The sequence below is a fragment of the Equus caballus genome, chromosome 18 (genome assembly GCF_041296265.1).
Source record: "Equus caballus isolate H_3958 breed thoroughbred chromosome 18, TB-T2T, whole genome shotgun sequence".
NCBI lineage: Eukaryota > Metazoa > Chordata > Mammalia > Perissodactyla > Equidae > Equus > Equus caballus.
Window position 1 is genome coordinate 56,722,447 of NC_091701.1, and position 15,736 is coordinate 56,738,182.

The 15,736-nt window shown below is 40.1% G+C and overlaps 1 protein-coding gene across 1 annotated transcript in view; it reads right to left on the reverse strand.

The window, feature by feature from the left end:
* The window catches only part of PDE11A (phosphodiesterase 11A), a 388,624-nt gene that overhangs the window by 58,836 nt on the left and 314,052 nt on the right, over nt 1–15,736 (reverse strand). The window contains exons 14-15 of the mRNA XM_014732549.3: nt 9,036–9,126; nt 5,528–5,628 (exon numbers count right to left, since the gene is read on the reverse strand). Of these exons, the coding sequence (XP_014588035.2) occupies nt 5,528–5,628; nt 9,036–9,126 (192 nt within the window). The remainder of the gene's footprint in view (nt 1–5,527; nt 5,629–9,035; nt 9,127–15,736) is intronic.

Consider the following 15,736-nt stretch of genomic DNA (forward strand, 5'->3'; position numbering starts at 1 on the left):
CCCCCTCACCCCTCTGCCCGGGGGTGGAGTCTGCAGTTAGTTGACTTGCTACATAATGTTTGGAACTGGCCTCAGGCATGGGCATACTCAAGTTACTGCTGCCCCTAATGCCATAGGGTTCCCAGGATTGGCCTCAGTTTCCCCTTCAGTCCTTTTAAACTAACAGTTATATAAATGCAGAGAGAATGACAGAGTAGTTAAAAAACATTTTGGAGTCCAATTTCTTGGTGTGAATCTCAGCTTTACCATTTAATATTGTGAGCAATTCAATGAATCTCTCCAACCTATTTCCTCGTGTGTATTATGAGGTCAGTAATAGGACCTCACTAATAAGACCTCGCTAAGTATTAAATGGGATGATGTGTATATGAAGCACCTAAGTAAGCACTCAGGAAATATTAGTTGTTGTTTTTATTAATAATTGTGGAAGTTGCATAGGTCATCTTTGTTGACTTCCATGCAGACAAATAGTACAGGGCATTTGTATTGTTTGAAGTTTAACACTTACAATTTTGCATCTCTCTGCTTACCCTAATGAGTGTCATCTTTTATGGTACACTTTTTATTAAGTTTTCTGGCTGAATGATTCTTTTCTTTAGAAGGTAATTTAAATGATCAAAGTTATCAAATTTAAATTATTTATATCATTTAAATCTTAATTATTTAAACAACCAAGTTATCTTTCCTTTGACCACCACAAGAACCCTAGGGGATTGGTGTGGGTGATATGCCTGTCCCCATGTTGCTGACAAGGAAACCAAGGCAAAGTGAGATTAAGTGAGTGACTGTCTCAAAGTCACATGGCTGGTTACCAATAGAGCATATCCAAGTCCTGTTGGAGATGCTGAAATGACCGTTTAATTATCAAAGCCTATGAACTGTAGGGACTCAGAAATAGGCACAGAAATCAATTAAAAAAAAAACACACACCATTCAGCAGAATCTGGAAAATGTTTTCAATGAGTTGGAAAATCAGACTGAAGAATGATTTGGGTTGTGAAGCCTAGAAATTCTCTCTGGGGTTTTCTTGTTTTGTTTTGTTTTTGTTTTTTAACCTTATAAACTCTGCTTTCATCTGTCATTTGTAGCATAGAATCCCGAGGACACCCAAAGTCATTAGAAATTAAAGTTACAAGTTTTTGTGGTTGTTTTTAAAGGGGTTCCACATTTCCGGGAATCTTACATTTCCTCTTTTGGCGCATGGCAGGAGACCCTGTCCAGAGGAATGTCATAAACCTCTCTAAAAGGCCTGGACCTTCTCCCTGCCCGCCCCGGCTGTTGCTAGACTGCCTTCCCTTCCCCAGGGGAGGAAAGCAGTGAGCTTCCTTTTCAGCTGACCTTAACTGAATTATGACTTTTGAGCTGAGTAGTCAGAGCAGAAAAAGCAACGATAATCCAGACTTCTAGAAAGTAGGTGTATAGGGCCACTTCATATCCTCTTGGCCCACCATTCTCCAGCCGCTGCTTCTTCAACCAGCGCCACAGATCCTGCCTGGGTGGCCCCTTGCCTCACTTGATTTCTGCTCTGGCACGGCTCTGACTGTACATGTGGGGTGGGCACAGCTGTGGGAATCCCCAGCCCTCAGGCATGCAAGTCCTGGAAGTTCGTGACAGTTAACACTCATGGGACAACCTTGGCTGATGGAGGATGGAAGTTGGTGGTAATTTTGAGGTGCAGCATATGACACATTTCAGACAGTCCCTGCAGGATCAAGCCCAGATGACCACAGTGGTGACCAACAAGGGAATGTGTCCTTATCCCAGTCTCCCACTCCTATGCCTGATGTCACTTCTGAAACTACACTACCTGCATGCAGGTCCTTGTCTCCGGCTCTGCTCTGGGAGAGGGCAGAGGGGACCCATGCTGATTTTCATATTAAGCTGATTAATATACACCTGGGAAGGTCAATATTGCCATGCTATGTAATCTCGATTCAAATGACAACTATTTCTTGATTCTTCAACTAGAGAAGGAAAACAGTGATTGTGGAAAAAGTCCAGAAAGAGGAGGTGTGGGTTCCAGTGTAGCCACTAAGTAGTTATATGACCCAAGCTACACTATTTAACCTTTTCGAGCTCAGTACCTGATCTACAAAATAAGGAAGATGAATTGGATTACATCATTTCTAGCACTGCTTCCAATTCCATAACTGTATATTTGTGAAATAAAAGCATCTGGGTGAGACTTTATAGGAGCTGCTGTTCCCGTCATTAACCCTAGGGGTTGTTTTGGCTAAAAATACGGCAATACGTTAATGCAACTTCAGACAGGCAAGTGAATGAGCCTCCTGAAGGTCTAGATTAGAGAATGAGCAGCTATTCGGAACCTCAAAAAACAATGATGCTGACAAAAAGAGAACAAGCCAGCTTCTCTGGGAGTCAGCAAACATTAGCAAGGGCTGCAGCAGTAAGATAAGAACAGAGTAATGAGAAAACGAATTGCAACCAGCTTCCTTGACTGCATTCCAGCGGTCACTCAGTGATTCGTCACATCCCTAACAGGGCTTGATAAATGGACTCAAACTATTGAGATTTCTTTCCCCCCTTGAAGTTACTTGGAAACTTGGCTTGGAAAAATGCTTCTACTTTGAGAAAAATAACATAAAATCCTGCAAGTGTCAGAGACAGGAATTAAAAACATTAAAGGAATATAGGCTTCCATAAATCCCAAATCAAGGAGCATCAATTCAGAAAAAGATGGAGGATCATGATAGTTAAGTCAAACATGAGGGCCTCAAAACGTGCGAAATAAATAGGCTATAAAGCGATGAGGTTGTAGATGCCGCCATTTATAAGACATACAAGACATTTATAAGACATAAGACACTTATAAGACAGATAACAAAGGTATTGTTATCTCCATTTTACACACGAAGTAAAGATGCTCTGAGAGGTAAATAATTTGTCTGATGACACACAGCCAGATAACGGCAAAGCTAGGATTTTTATTTTTAAATATATTTTTTAAATTAATTAAATTTATATTTAGCAAGGTAATACATGCACATAGTTAACAACTCAAACAGTACTAAAAAGCATATAATAAAATAAAACAATGTTTTCTATATTGTCACCTTTTTGTCCTTTGACAGTATTTCCCCTTGCTTTCATTTTATTTTTTATTTCATCTGTTATGTTTTTAATTTCCATGAGCTCTTTCTTCTGCTGTGGTTGCTCCTATTATTTTTTAACTCATCCTGTTGTTTCATGGATACAATATCTTAGCTCTCAGGATATTAACAATAGTTTTTGGTTTTTGTTTTCTTCCTCTTCCTGTTTTCTCTGAATTCCATTTTTTTTCCTGTTTGTTTTGGCCTCTGTGTTTCACATGGGAGGCTTTCATCAAATGTTCTGTGATCCTTGGTATCTATTTGTGTGTAACAGTAAGGCAATAAAAGGCTGAGTGGGAGTTGTATGTGTGTGTCCCCCACACACATTGCATGGGACGTATTTGTACTAAAAATTATTCATTGTTTATCTGAAATTCAAATTTAACTGGGCTTCTTGTATTTCTATTTGCTAAATCTGACAACCCTGGGCGTGTGGCTTATAGACTCCTAGCTTCTGGGTGACTGGGGTATGGTCCATGAGTCTTCAATCCAGAGACTTGTTCCATTTCATTTCATCCTCTGTTCTGAGCTCTGCATCTGATTCCCACCTTGTACTTTTCCTCAGTCCAAAGCTCTTTCTTTCATTTCTCCAGGGAATAAACCTTTGGCCCTCTCCAGGGGTAGAGGAAAGGGAGTTAACTGGCTATGGTGGTAGAAGACGTCATGGGCTCTGAGTGCTCTGCAAACTGACGTTCTAGCAATCTCTTTGTCTTAAACTTTGAGTGTCACATCCACTTTTCATGGTGCTTTTTGTCTCGAAGCCCCAAACAAGGTTCTACAAGGCAAATTGTCTTGCTTCTCAGAGTTGTCCTCCTCTGTAGGGCCTACTTTCCACTTCTACTCTGCTAGAACAGTTATCATTCATTGGTCAGCCTTCCATTTTCCACAAAGGCATTGACATCTCTTATCAGTTGTTGTGTATTCTCTCTCTTTCTCTTTTCAGATTATGCCTTTCTTTTTATTTTAAATTTATTTGGTGTCATTTCAGTGGAATTTCAGGAGGGAGAAGACATAGACACTTGGGCTCAATACCCCAGGTTTAACTAGAATGCCAGAATGAGATTTACATCCAGACCAACATACATCCAAAGCCTTTGTTCCTTCCACTATACCATGTAAAAACCCATTCAGCAGAATCCACCAAGAAATACATGTAGCATAGATTGTCAGTTGTCTACTCCAATATCCTTCTCCCTTTTTTTCTTAGTAATAGAACCACTAGGTTTTAGTGGAGCACATAGCTACCCAGAATAAAGACTTCCTTTCCTAACCCTCCTTCAACCTAGGTATGGCCAAGTGATTAAATTCTGACAAAGGAAATGAAGTGGAAGTGCTATGTGGAGCTTCTAGAAAAATCCCTTAAAAGATATCTTGCATCACCTTTTGGCTCTTTTCTTCTTTGTCCCTTCCTCCTTTCTGCTAGTTGGAATGTGGCATTATGGCTGGAGCTTGAACAGTTACCTTGGACTAAGGTGGAAACCATGTGTTGAAGGTGGCAGCACAGAAAGACAGAAGGAGCCTGAGTCCCCGATGACTTAATGTAGCTACTCTACCAATTCCAGATTGCTGATGTCCAGACTTCTTTTATGTGACAGAGAAGTAAGCCACTGTTATTTTGGGTTTTCTGTTCCTTACAACTGAATATAATTCTAACTGACAAAACGCCAAAGTGCAGTACGACTTCAAAGGGAGTGACACAGGCTTCCTAGAAAAAGTGGTGGAAGAGACAGACCTTAAAGGATAGTTCAGCCAGATGGGGAAGTGGAGGGACAGGATTCAAGGTAGAAACAACGACATGATTAGGGCACAAGGGGCACTGCATAAGGTGTTTTCAAAAGGTAACACGGAGACCAGTCTGATTGGAGTAGACAGATCACGTAGGAGAGAAGTGGAAGATAAGGATGAAAAATGATTGAGATGAGAGGGATGGAATTTCCGCCTCATATAGAGGCCTGACTTTTGGAAAAAAGGGGGACAGCTCCTCTGAGAAAGAGAGAGGAGGCAAGGAATGAAGGCCTGGACTTTTAGTCAATTTTTCAGCAACAAATCTTTTTCATTAGCATCATCAATGCCATTATAGATCTGACCAGAACTAATAGTCTAAAATAGCAATCTTAGCCATTCTCTAAAATAAAAATGGCCATCACTTAGTTTCAGAGTCAAGAGTCCCAACCAAGGCTCATAAAACAGAAGAAAGACATAAATCTCACTACTGCAGCCCTGATTCTCTTGTCTTGTAGATTCCGCCTTAATGAGGTTCATGTGGATGAGGGGAAAGCAACAACAAAAAGTTCAGCTCATTTACACCTTGATATCAGTGCTAGAATAACAAGTAACCCCAATATGGACCTGAAAATTAATTACAGGATGAAACTTTAGATACCAATTTGTCAAAGCGATCAAATGCCAATACCTACTCAAAGTACAGCGTGAGGTCTGTAGCCAATATTGACTGCTTCAAAAGCTGCATAAGGTCACTATATTCCTTGGAGGACAAATTAGCAAAGATGTTGTGACCCTGTAATGGGAAAGTAAAAAGTCACAAAAGACAACATTAAATCAGAGGTTGTTTATTACGTGTTTTTCCTATATTAAAAAAAAAGTATGGGAACATGATAAAAACATTTTTTTAAAGAGGTTAATGAAATTTTGTGCAAATACAAACAAATTCCCTGGCAAACACAGCAAAGCTAGAAAGTGCAATCATTTTTGAGGGAAACTACCAAGGGACACTTTATTATGTCTAGTTTTGAAGAGAAAACTCTGAAAAACGTTTGAACTTGTATTACTATGGATATGTTTATGCCAACAACTCCATGTGACTGCCCATTTCCTGTGGAATTACTGAGTGGAGAAGTTGAAAAAACATTTGGGAATCTTTCTGACCCTAAAATAAATACTAGTTTCACTAGCAAAGACTTAAGTTGGCATTTTGGAAGTACTTGTTATGGCAACAAATAACTTCAAGGAGGAGAAAAAACATTAGACCAGTGGTTCTCAACTGGGGGTGACTGGCAATGGGGACTTCTGGCTGTGTTTAGAGACATTTTTGAGTGTCACACTGGTGGGGGTGGTGCTACTGGCATCTAGTGGGTAGAGGCCAGGGATGCTACTAAACATCCTACCATGCACGAGACAGCCCCCACAACAAAGATGTCCCTGGCCCAACATGTCAGTACTGCTGAAGTTGAGAAAACTTGTGTTAAACTGTGAAAATACATCTTGAGGAAGTGTGTAGTAGATTAAATTCAGCCCATAATTACTGAGTAGCTAGGACGTATAAGATATTGTTCTTGGCCTAATTCTCAGGACTCTAAAAGATGACTTACACCTAGGAAAACTTGCAAATACACCTGTTAGCTCCGAACCTTTGAAAAGCACACTGCTTTTCATCAGAATTTGTTTTAGCTACACTAGGCAGATCCACGATGTTTTTAGTAAGGCGAAAAATCCTTCTGTAAAGTGACTGACAGTTCACTTAATTTGCTTTGAAAGTCAGGACTTTTCATTTATCAGGTTTTCTTAGCATGAAATATGAAGTCATAAATATGTGGCCCAGGAACTGGACTTGTTTTAAACCTACTGTTGAGAGCCAGAAGATGGTGCAGAAGGAAGGGGGTGGAATGACTGCCTGAGAATAAACTATTCTCCAACAAGAGGTAAATTAATTCTTTCAGAGAACCAGAATATCAATTAGTAAATTACCGCCTACCAGGCACCAGATGATAATCTGCTCCCCTGAGTTAATTTATCTCACTGGGTGAACTCGCCACTCCTTAAAGACTAGAGTATATTGGTTCCACCTGGGACGAGGTCCAATATTAATAATAATTTTCAAATGAACTCTTCCAGACCCTTAATTCAGCCATTAGGAAGAAGACAAATAACTAAAGGAATGCCATACCATAATTCTGCCCAGGTTTCTCTGCCTGAGCCTTGCCCCATGGATCAATCACAGGCCCGTGAACTGGGGCCTGGGAAAAAGTGGTTGGAAGCTATGGAATAGTAGTCACCCAGATCCAGCCACACATTGAGCATCTCCCAGTGAAAGAAATACAGATGTTAGGAACAAGTTACAGTAAAATCTAATGTGAAGTCCAGGAGAAAGCTGGTCTGAATTTCAAATTCTTGATTATTCTGTGAGAGAGTGTGTTTTACTACTTTTAAAGGACATATAGTAACTAACACAATTTACAGCTAACAGAGTGACAAAGCAAGCCAGATCAGCTTTAATAATAATGATAAAACGAGTTGATTTGCAATCAGTGTATTGTTTATATGCAAATTGGGCTTCTATAGCACCTAGAGGGTTTGGTCCCTGAAATACCGCCTCAGCATTGGTCAGGAAGGAGTGGTATTGATGGAAAAAAACCCAAATGTGCAGGGAGAAAGGTCTGCAGCAACTTTCCTGAGGGCATTTAACACGTCCGTGCCTCTGCATCATTTGGAAAGTAGGGTGATGGTAGCATCTGCATTTTTGCTTATCTGATGGGCAGGACAGGAGGGGCTGTGGGGGAAGGCCCTGCACACACCAGTTGCTCAGCGCACGGTTCTGTTATTACTCCGCGTTCTTCATAGAGAACCCAAGGGTAAAGGGCAGCCCATGTGTTTATCTGAAGACAAATTCTGAGTTTGTGGGTTTTGTTTCCCTGAGCAAAGAAACAAGTGACCTTCCAAGAAATCTGTGACATTCTGTTTATAAACCCTGTTATTACAAAGGTGGGATCAGAGGTATAAACCCTTCATATTACCAGTAGAGAAAAGATAGCCTGAACCCAAATTTCTCCTGTCCTACTTCCCTCTTCCACAGCACTCAGTGAAAACATGGCTTTCATAGGAAAATTCCAGAGCCCCAGGTGCTGGGATGCTGGTTTCTGTCAGAGTTACTGAGAGCCTAACCCTTGATGTTTCATTCCCAACTGAAAACACATCTCCCCCAGCGGGTTTGCCCTTCCCAGGCTACATTCAGGTTCCGGAGTGCTGACTCTCCTTTATGGGGTCGAAGAAGGCGTTCCTGATATTGCAAAAGACACACTTTCTCAAGATAGGCTGGAGGAAAAAAACCTCCATATTTAATGATGCTATTCCAGCGTAGCAGGGCCTTAATGATGATAATAATAATAATTAATGGCACAGCTAGAGAACTGACAAATAATGGGGAACAGATGATCCCTTCCTGGCCTCAAAAAAAAAAAAAAAAAAAGTCTGCACGCCTGCAGAAAATTAAACAGATCCTTTCCTGGCAATTTTAAACTCAGACGCCTCAGCCAGAGTCAGCTAGTAGTTTTTCTTTTTCTGCATGGAGAGCTAAAAGTATACAAGTCCGACTACTTTCAACTCCTGCATTGCCACGTGAAGCAAAATAAGGCATGTGGCCTTAGCTCTGGGTCTCCAGTTTAGTTGCAGTTCTTAGTTTCAATGTGGTCCCACCAGCAATTTTGAGTCCTTTTATCTTTCATAGGTTTCTAAATTGTGCTAACAGAGTGTAACTTTCTCACCCTGTTTCTGCTTCTACCATATTTTAAAATGGCTTTGGGTTTTACAAAACGAGAGTGTTGAGCCACTTACTACTTGGATCAAGTCACTCTGTTGGTGGGCTTCTGTACCCCTTAAAGAGGGTAAGACCATGCTCTGGCGACAAGCTATAGGCAGTCTCCTCTGATGAGTGAATCTGAAAGCTCCCTAACCAGTAATGAAACCCAAATGAATCAGTTCAGGAAGAATCTGAACAAGGTCCTTGGTCAGGCATCTGAAAGAATAACAACAAAAAAAGCCACAAAGAAAAGGTCCAGTAGTTTGGTTTAAAAAAACTTGTTCCATGTCTCTGTATCTGTATCTACCTGTGGCACTACAAAGAAAGAGAGGCAGGAAATAGCGTTGTATTGGTTTTCTGTGGAGGGGAGAGGCAGAACACTAAGTCAGTACCTCACTCTGAAGGATCATCACAGCGTGGTTAAAATGGTGATGCTCTAAGGTAGCAGATGTTCCGTAGAGTTGGGCCAGGGCAGAGCCGCTCCTGAAAGAGGACAGAAGGGTGAGTGACCAGGCCCTTCACCTGTCAACATGTCCCTGACACCAGCTCTTTGGATCAAACTGCTTTTCCTGCTTTGGCAAAGGACCATGAGCAGATACATTCTCAGGGAACCGCTTGTGCAGTTCACTCATCTATGAAGTAAACCTTTCGGGAAACTTCTATGAGTTAGGCTAGGTGCTGTGGATGATTCAATGATGAATAAGACACAGTCCATGCCTCTAAGAAATTTACAGACTAGTAAGGGAGATGAGAGTGATCATAAGGAGAAATAATGCACATAACACACAATACAAATACCATAGAAAGTGTTCCAGGTCCAAAGTGCTTTGGATGATCTGAGGACAAAAGACATAATTTCTGTCCCTGAGGATCAGGATAGGCTGCATGAACTAAGCCTTATACAGTTTCTGAGTGTCCAGAACAACTATCTTATACCAAATGTATTTGACTCTTTGTGGGAAAAGAATTTGTGAATATTATGTGGCGCCCATTTAATCTACTTTACATGTAAGGTTGGCAACCTTCTCCTATGGTTTCCCAGCCCACAGTCGCTTACGCTATCTCAGTGTAGAACTCTGGAAAGTTCCCAGGATTTGGAATCAGACCGCAGCTCTTACTAACAGCTTTGGACATTACTTGGGTGCTTTATGACTTAGTGTGTTCATCTCTAAACTTGTGATAATACTATTTACCTCACCTGTCATTTATGAGAATATAATAAAATATTTGAAAGTGCGTATCACACTGCCTGTCATGTAGTAGATTATAGTCTATATTAATTAATCAATAATTAAAACACACATGTACATTTCCATTTTAAATAAATAAAATGTTAATTGATACTTGAAAGGCTTATTTTGAATTATTTGTAAATTTTGCTTACATCGAACAACTCATTCCTCAACAATGTCATTTGGGCAATGTGGTCATTTAAAATGTTCAAGTGCGTTCATTTCCGATTCTTTTGGATTAGGATTTAGAGCACCTTAGAGTCAGGAGAGATCCAGAGAACCCTACAGTTTAAAGAGCAGTCATGGGACTCCGGCTGAGGACCCATCAAGGTCCTTGTGTTCTTTCTTGATCTTTGTAGGGAGGTTGGACACTGAAAGGGCAATTTGGCCTCAAATTGGAAATGCTGGAGATTGACAGCTCACAGTCCACCCTGCTGGCGAGAGGAGCAAAGACTGCATCTTAGTGCAAAGTGAAGGATTTCGGTCATAAACTGACCTTCATCTCCAGTGCGAGGCAGCCCAAGGTCACCGCCAGTTCGGGGCCCCAGGGGAAAGAATCAGAGCTGAGCACATGTTGCAAGAAACAGCAGGGTTAGGTTCAGTAGGGCTTATTACGAATGACGTTAGTAAGGAGGGTACTAGATTTTAATCAGGTATGTGTTATTTCTTTAAATCTTGCCTTAATCTATAGCATTTAATAAGTGAAAAATTTGTTAGGCTAATCCTCGTAATCAGTGATTAATTAATGTTAGTTACTATTTTTCTAACATAAAATTCATTTTTATGAAAATATGTTTTTCAAAATGCATACTGTATGTCTTTGTTTTAGTTTTTGAAATTCTAGAATGTTTTATGTGCATGTCACATCCGAATGCCTGGCATGAAGTAGGTGCCTAAAAAATTATTAGCTGCTTGGTTAGTAAGCTTGCAGTGGTATGTATGAGACTGCAGTTCAAATTGGAAGGCTGACAGTAATGTGTGTTAACATTTTATAATAATGTTAATAATAATAATAGCTATCAGGAGTAAGTACCTATCATGGACTAGGCAACATATTAACAACTTAATACATTATTTCACCTAATCCTGACAACAACCATGAAACAGGTATTATTTTCTCATTTTACAGATGAAGGAACCAAGACTCAGAGAAATTATGCAACTTTTCCAAGGTCACACCGCTAGTAAGTACCTGTTCTAGACTGGAATCTAAGTTTTTAAGCTTCTTCTCATTACGTAATGAGAATGATAATTATAACTTATATATTTCTGATATTCAGTTCTCCATTTTTGCCAAGCAGGTTGTCATCAATGAAAGATTTCAAAATTTAATTCAGAATTCTACTAGTATAACCACTAACTGCAGGCTCAGATTCCTGTAATTCATTTCTATTAACCAGCCATGTGGGCACCTCACTTCCTGGTGTGAATCCTGATAACAGAATCGCTGATGTAAGGTAGGGTCAAGATGCAAAATATTATCTCTTCCTTTATCACCTAGGTTTAGCAGACTTCATAAAAGTTAAATCAGCTAGATGATCACAAATCACTTTATATTTTCTTTTTTGGGCGTGAGTAGGATGTTTCCTCCTTTAACGAGGGGACAGCTTATCACAAACACACTGGTGCCTCCTATGCTGCACCTCTCCCCTTCCCCAGGGCCATATGGCTTCTGAACTGCTGTGTTTCATCAGAAGGACTCTCAGGGGGTTTGTGCAAAGGCAGCCGTCCTCTGACCGTCCATGGTTTGAGCATCATCATTAGACTCTCTCTTTGCTCCTTTTTGTAATTCCTACTTACATTCTCCTCACCCTCACACAATACTGAGTTAATCACAAAAATATGTAGATTTTGCAACTGAACCAGACCAATGCAATGAAAGTGTAGGAAGACACTGATTCATTCATCCCGCCGTCTACATTCCTTCACCCAACAAGTACTGATGACTATTACGACGCCAGGCTGCAGGCACATGGAATACGAAGACAAATAAGACACGACGCTCACCCTCAGGAAGCTGACAGTCCCCTACAATTGTGTAGGAGACTCTCTCTGACCAGATTCACACTAAGAATGCTCACCTTTCTGTGAGCAAGGTGCCATCTTAGCATTCATGGAATGCAGCATGGTACTAACTCTACTTTGACTTTTCTAGAGTACAATCATCTAAGCAGGAATGCTTCTATTTCCATATGGATCCTTGATTTACACTGTTAGATTTGGTCTCCGTCAGATTTTCTAAGACTGCAAAACCTCTTGGTGCCTTCTCTCTCAGGCCAAGGCTCACCGAGAACACTGCCTATACCTGCTATGACATATATACACACTGTGAATCTCCTAGGCACATGAGAGGGAAGTCTGCAGTCATAAAACTTGATATGTGTCAAAAAACAAAATGTATCTGCTAGGATAAACTTTATCAAAAAGTATTCTATAGAATACTAGTTCTTTGGAGTGTTAAATGGCAGTATGGGCAGAAATAGAAAGGGTCCCATGGTCACATACATTTGGGAAATGCTGGGTTTAAAAAGTTAAACTGTTTATTGTAGGATTTTGCAGCAACATCTCTATGTGAAAGTATGCATTGTGATATTGCAGGAGGGGAATATAATATGCAGTATTAACCAATCTTACTTAGTCAGAAAACCATTTTTTAAAAGAGGCCATGTCTTTCATGTAATATACTTTGTGTAAAGGTATACTTCCACATTTTCATGTAAAATATGATGAAGAAAACCCCAAATCAATCACTTATGGAAAAAAACGGACTGTAACACCACACTCCATTTTAATTGTGGTAAATATATCCACCATGTAAGTAGCTTTGGAGCACACACACTGTAATCGTGAAAATATGAGATATAGACATGTGGCGTGTATGTGGGTAGGGTGTGTGGAGAGAGGAGAAGAGGAGGAGAGAGGAAGAGTACCCACATTGCCCAAGCACAAGGATATTTATACATGTGATTATTCATGATGCTCATTATTGGTTAGGTCATCCCAACAGACTACAGTTTTTTCATTTTTGGACAGGCAGCACACCAAGGAGAAACTTATTAAAAAGAAAAGTCAAAGCAAAAATTCTGTTCCTACAGGCATCCAGCACTTTGCACAGGCACCAAATTAAGCGTGTAAAAGGAACTGTACTTTCATAACTTCCCGAGATAAGCATATTCTTTGAAAAAGAGACTTCACGGACGTGCACAGCCACAGCATATAGGAAACTTTAAAAAGGAAAACTATGAAAGGTAATTAGGAAATTGAGACTTGTTGGGAGGTGGCGAGGAATGGGATTAGGCTGTCACGGCAGATTAATGTGCCCCAGTATTTCACTTCTGGGACCTGGCTGAAAGCGACAAGATGGGTTTTCACTCCCAAGAAATGAGTATAAGAGATTATGCTAGAAATGAATAGAAGAAGTCTCCTAGGAGAATATACTACAAAGCTGCTCAGTACTGATATTTAATCATCAGGGGCAGCTGTAATAGAGAGGGGGATGAGTGGGGAATGCTGTCCCTGGAGAAAACAGGAGAGAGGTGTTAACAGAGCAATTTCAAAGGACTATGGTATCACTGCCCTCTCTCCCTATTGATCATTCGTTGCACGCACTCCAATACTTAAAAATTAAGAATAAAATATGAAAATGCAAAGGTTCACTTATCAGAAAGGCTAAGAGAATAAATCATATTGTGCTATAACTAAAGTCACAACTTTTTATTGTAGAGGCATTTTGCATTTTATATAGTAATTTGTCCCTTGCTAAATGTCTCCTGTTTCTTTATAGCCTTATATATGAAAAAAAGGTAGCAAATGCTTTGCTACATAATATTCGGTGCATTTAAATCCCATTTCCAAATCACTTGAAAGGTTGGAATTAGACTGTGAATACTTTAAGTGAAGGGACTGTTTATTATACTTCTTTATTTCTCCCACAATGCTTAGCACAGAGCTTGCACACAGAAAGTGCTCAATTATTGGGGAATAGAAAGGGAAATAAGGATATAGATTTCTTCTTAGGGATTTTCTAAACAATGGCACATTTACTGAATAAATCTTATTCTAATCAATAAAAAGGTACTTCCTCCACCATGATGTAAAAAGGTCTCTTTCTACATTCATTTTCGAAGGAAATTTTAACTGAGGTTGGGTGGTGGTGGCACTTGGTGTCCTAAGTTCAAAAGTGACTCTATTAGTTAAGGGCAGGGGTGATGGACATCCCACGAGCTGGCAAATTGTATACACGATCAGTTGTCTTGAGGAAACACATCAGATCATCTTGGAACAGCTAGATTTGACCACGTGGTATGAAGAAGCAAAAAAAAAAAAAAAGCAATTGAATACTAGTATCAGCGACATAATGCCTATCTCATATGTGTGAACGATATTCAATCTTATACAAATCACTTGAGATTTGGGGACCTCGGTTTCCATTTTTGTAAAATTAAGGTGTTGAAAAATATGGCTAATAAGGTCTAGGTCAGTTCTATGATTTTTTATGGCTCCATGTCTTGATTTTCTGGATGTCAAAATATATTTGAGTTTTCCATGAGCTCACATATATGGCAAGTCAGCCAATAAACTGGGAGCTCAAAGGCCCAAAATAAATATCACAAAGTCTTGAAAGAGAGTATGATGCAGCGGTTAAAGAACGGCTTTTGGAATCAGATAGCCCAGGTCCAAACTCCACTCTGCCACATTCTGGATCTGCCACATTACTCTTTCCTGAGGCTCAGTTCCTCTCATAAAATGGAGACAAAAATACCTACCCTACAGGGATGTTGGTGAGTGCTTAAAATAGCAAACAACAAATAAATTGTAGTTCTTCTCATTGTCTCAGGGACTCCTAATTGCAAAGAACAGAAATTAATCAGAACCAGCTTCACTAAAAAAAGAGTTGATCAAACGATAGCAAGAACTCCGAGGGAGCCCAAGTATGGTTGGGTCTCCTGGAAACAGGAGTAGAGATGTGGAAAGCAGGGGTGCCTTTTCTCTGTCTTTCTCTGGGGTTGTACAATCTCTTCTTTCTGCTTCTCTCTGAATATCTAGTTTCTTCTCTCTGCAGGTTCGCTTTCTTGTTGCTCTTATCCACTTAGGATGTGGTCATCACAGCTTTCCCCAAATGGCAGCCTCAGCTCCCAAGCCTATGTGGATCTGCAGGTTGGAATCAACAGCTAACTGAGTCAATATCATGGTAATCCAACTCCAAATTCCTGGGAGATAAAATATGACTAGCTGGGGTTTGATTAGGTGTGTACTTTTGGTCCAAAGAGCTGAGAGGTCAACTAGCACGAAGGGCTGCCTCCTTCGGTGTGAGACTCAGGCTCTCTCTGGGGAGGGGCCATTAGTACCTGAGTACGAGTATTGTGCACTTGACTCTTAAAAGAACTCACAAGCTGGTCACTGTTGTTTTAAAGACACAATTCTAATACATTTATCTCTTCTTTATGCCTAAGTGGCAAACGGTAGGGGGCTGGAGAGAGGGTGCTAGAGGAAGAAACACTGACAATGATGCCATTGGCCTGAGACAGAGAGAGGCATCCTAAAAAAAGTAATGAAATGCAGACAGAAATGCAAAAATAAGGAATTGTCAGACCTTATAATGAAAGTATACACAGTTTACACTTCAGTAGACCCCAGGGACACTATTGTGTCTTTAGTATAACATCAAAACTTCATGTATAAAAACTATGTTTTATAATAATCTATAAAAGGTTACACTTGTTTAAGAAATCAAGAAACTATTGAAAAGCTATGTTAAAATAGTTAAAATGAAATCTCACCCATTCATGCATTCACCATTCATTCATTCACTCAGCAAACACACGCTGTGAGTTTACTATGCTCCTGTACCTGCTACACAT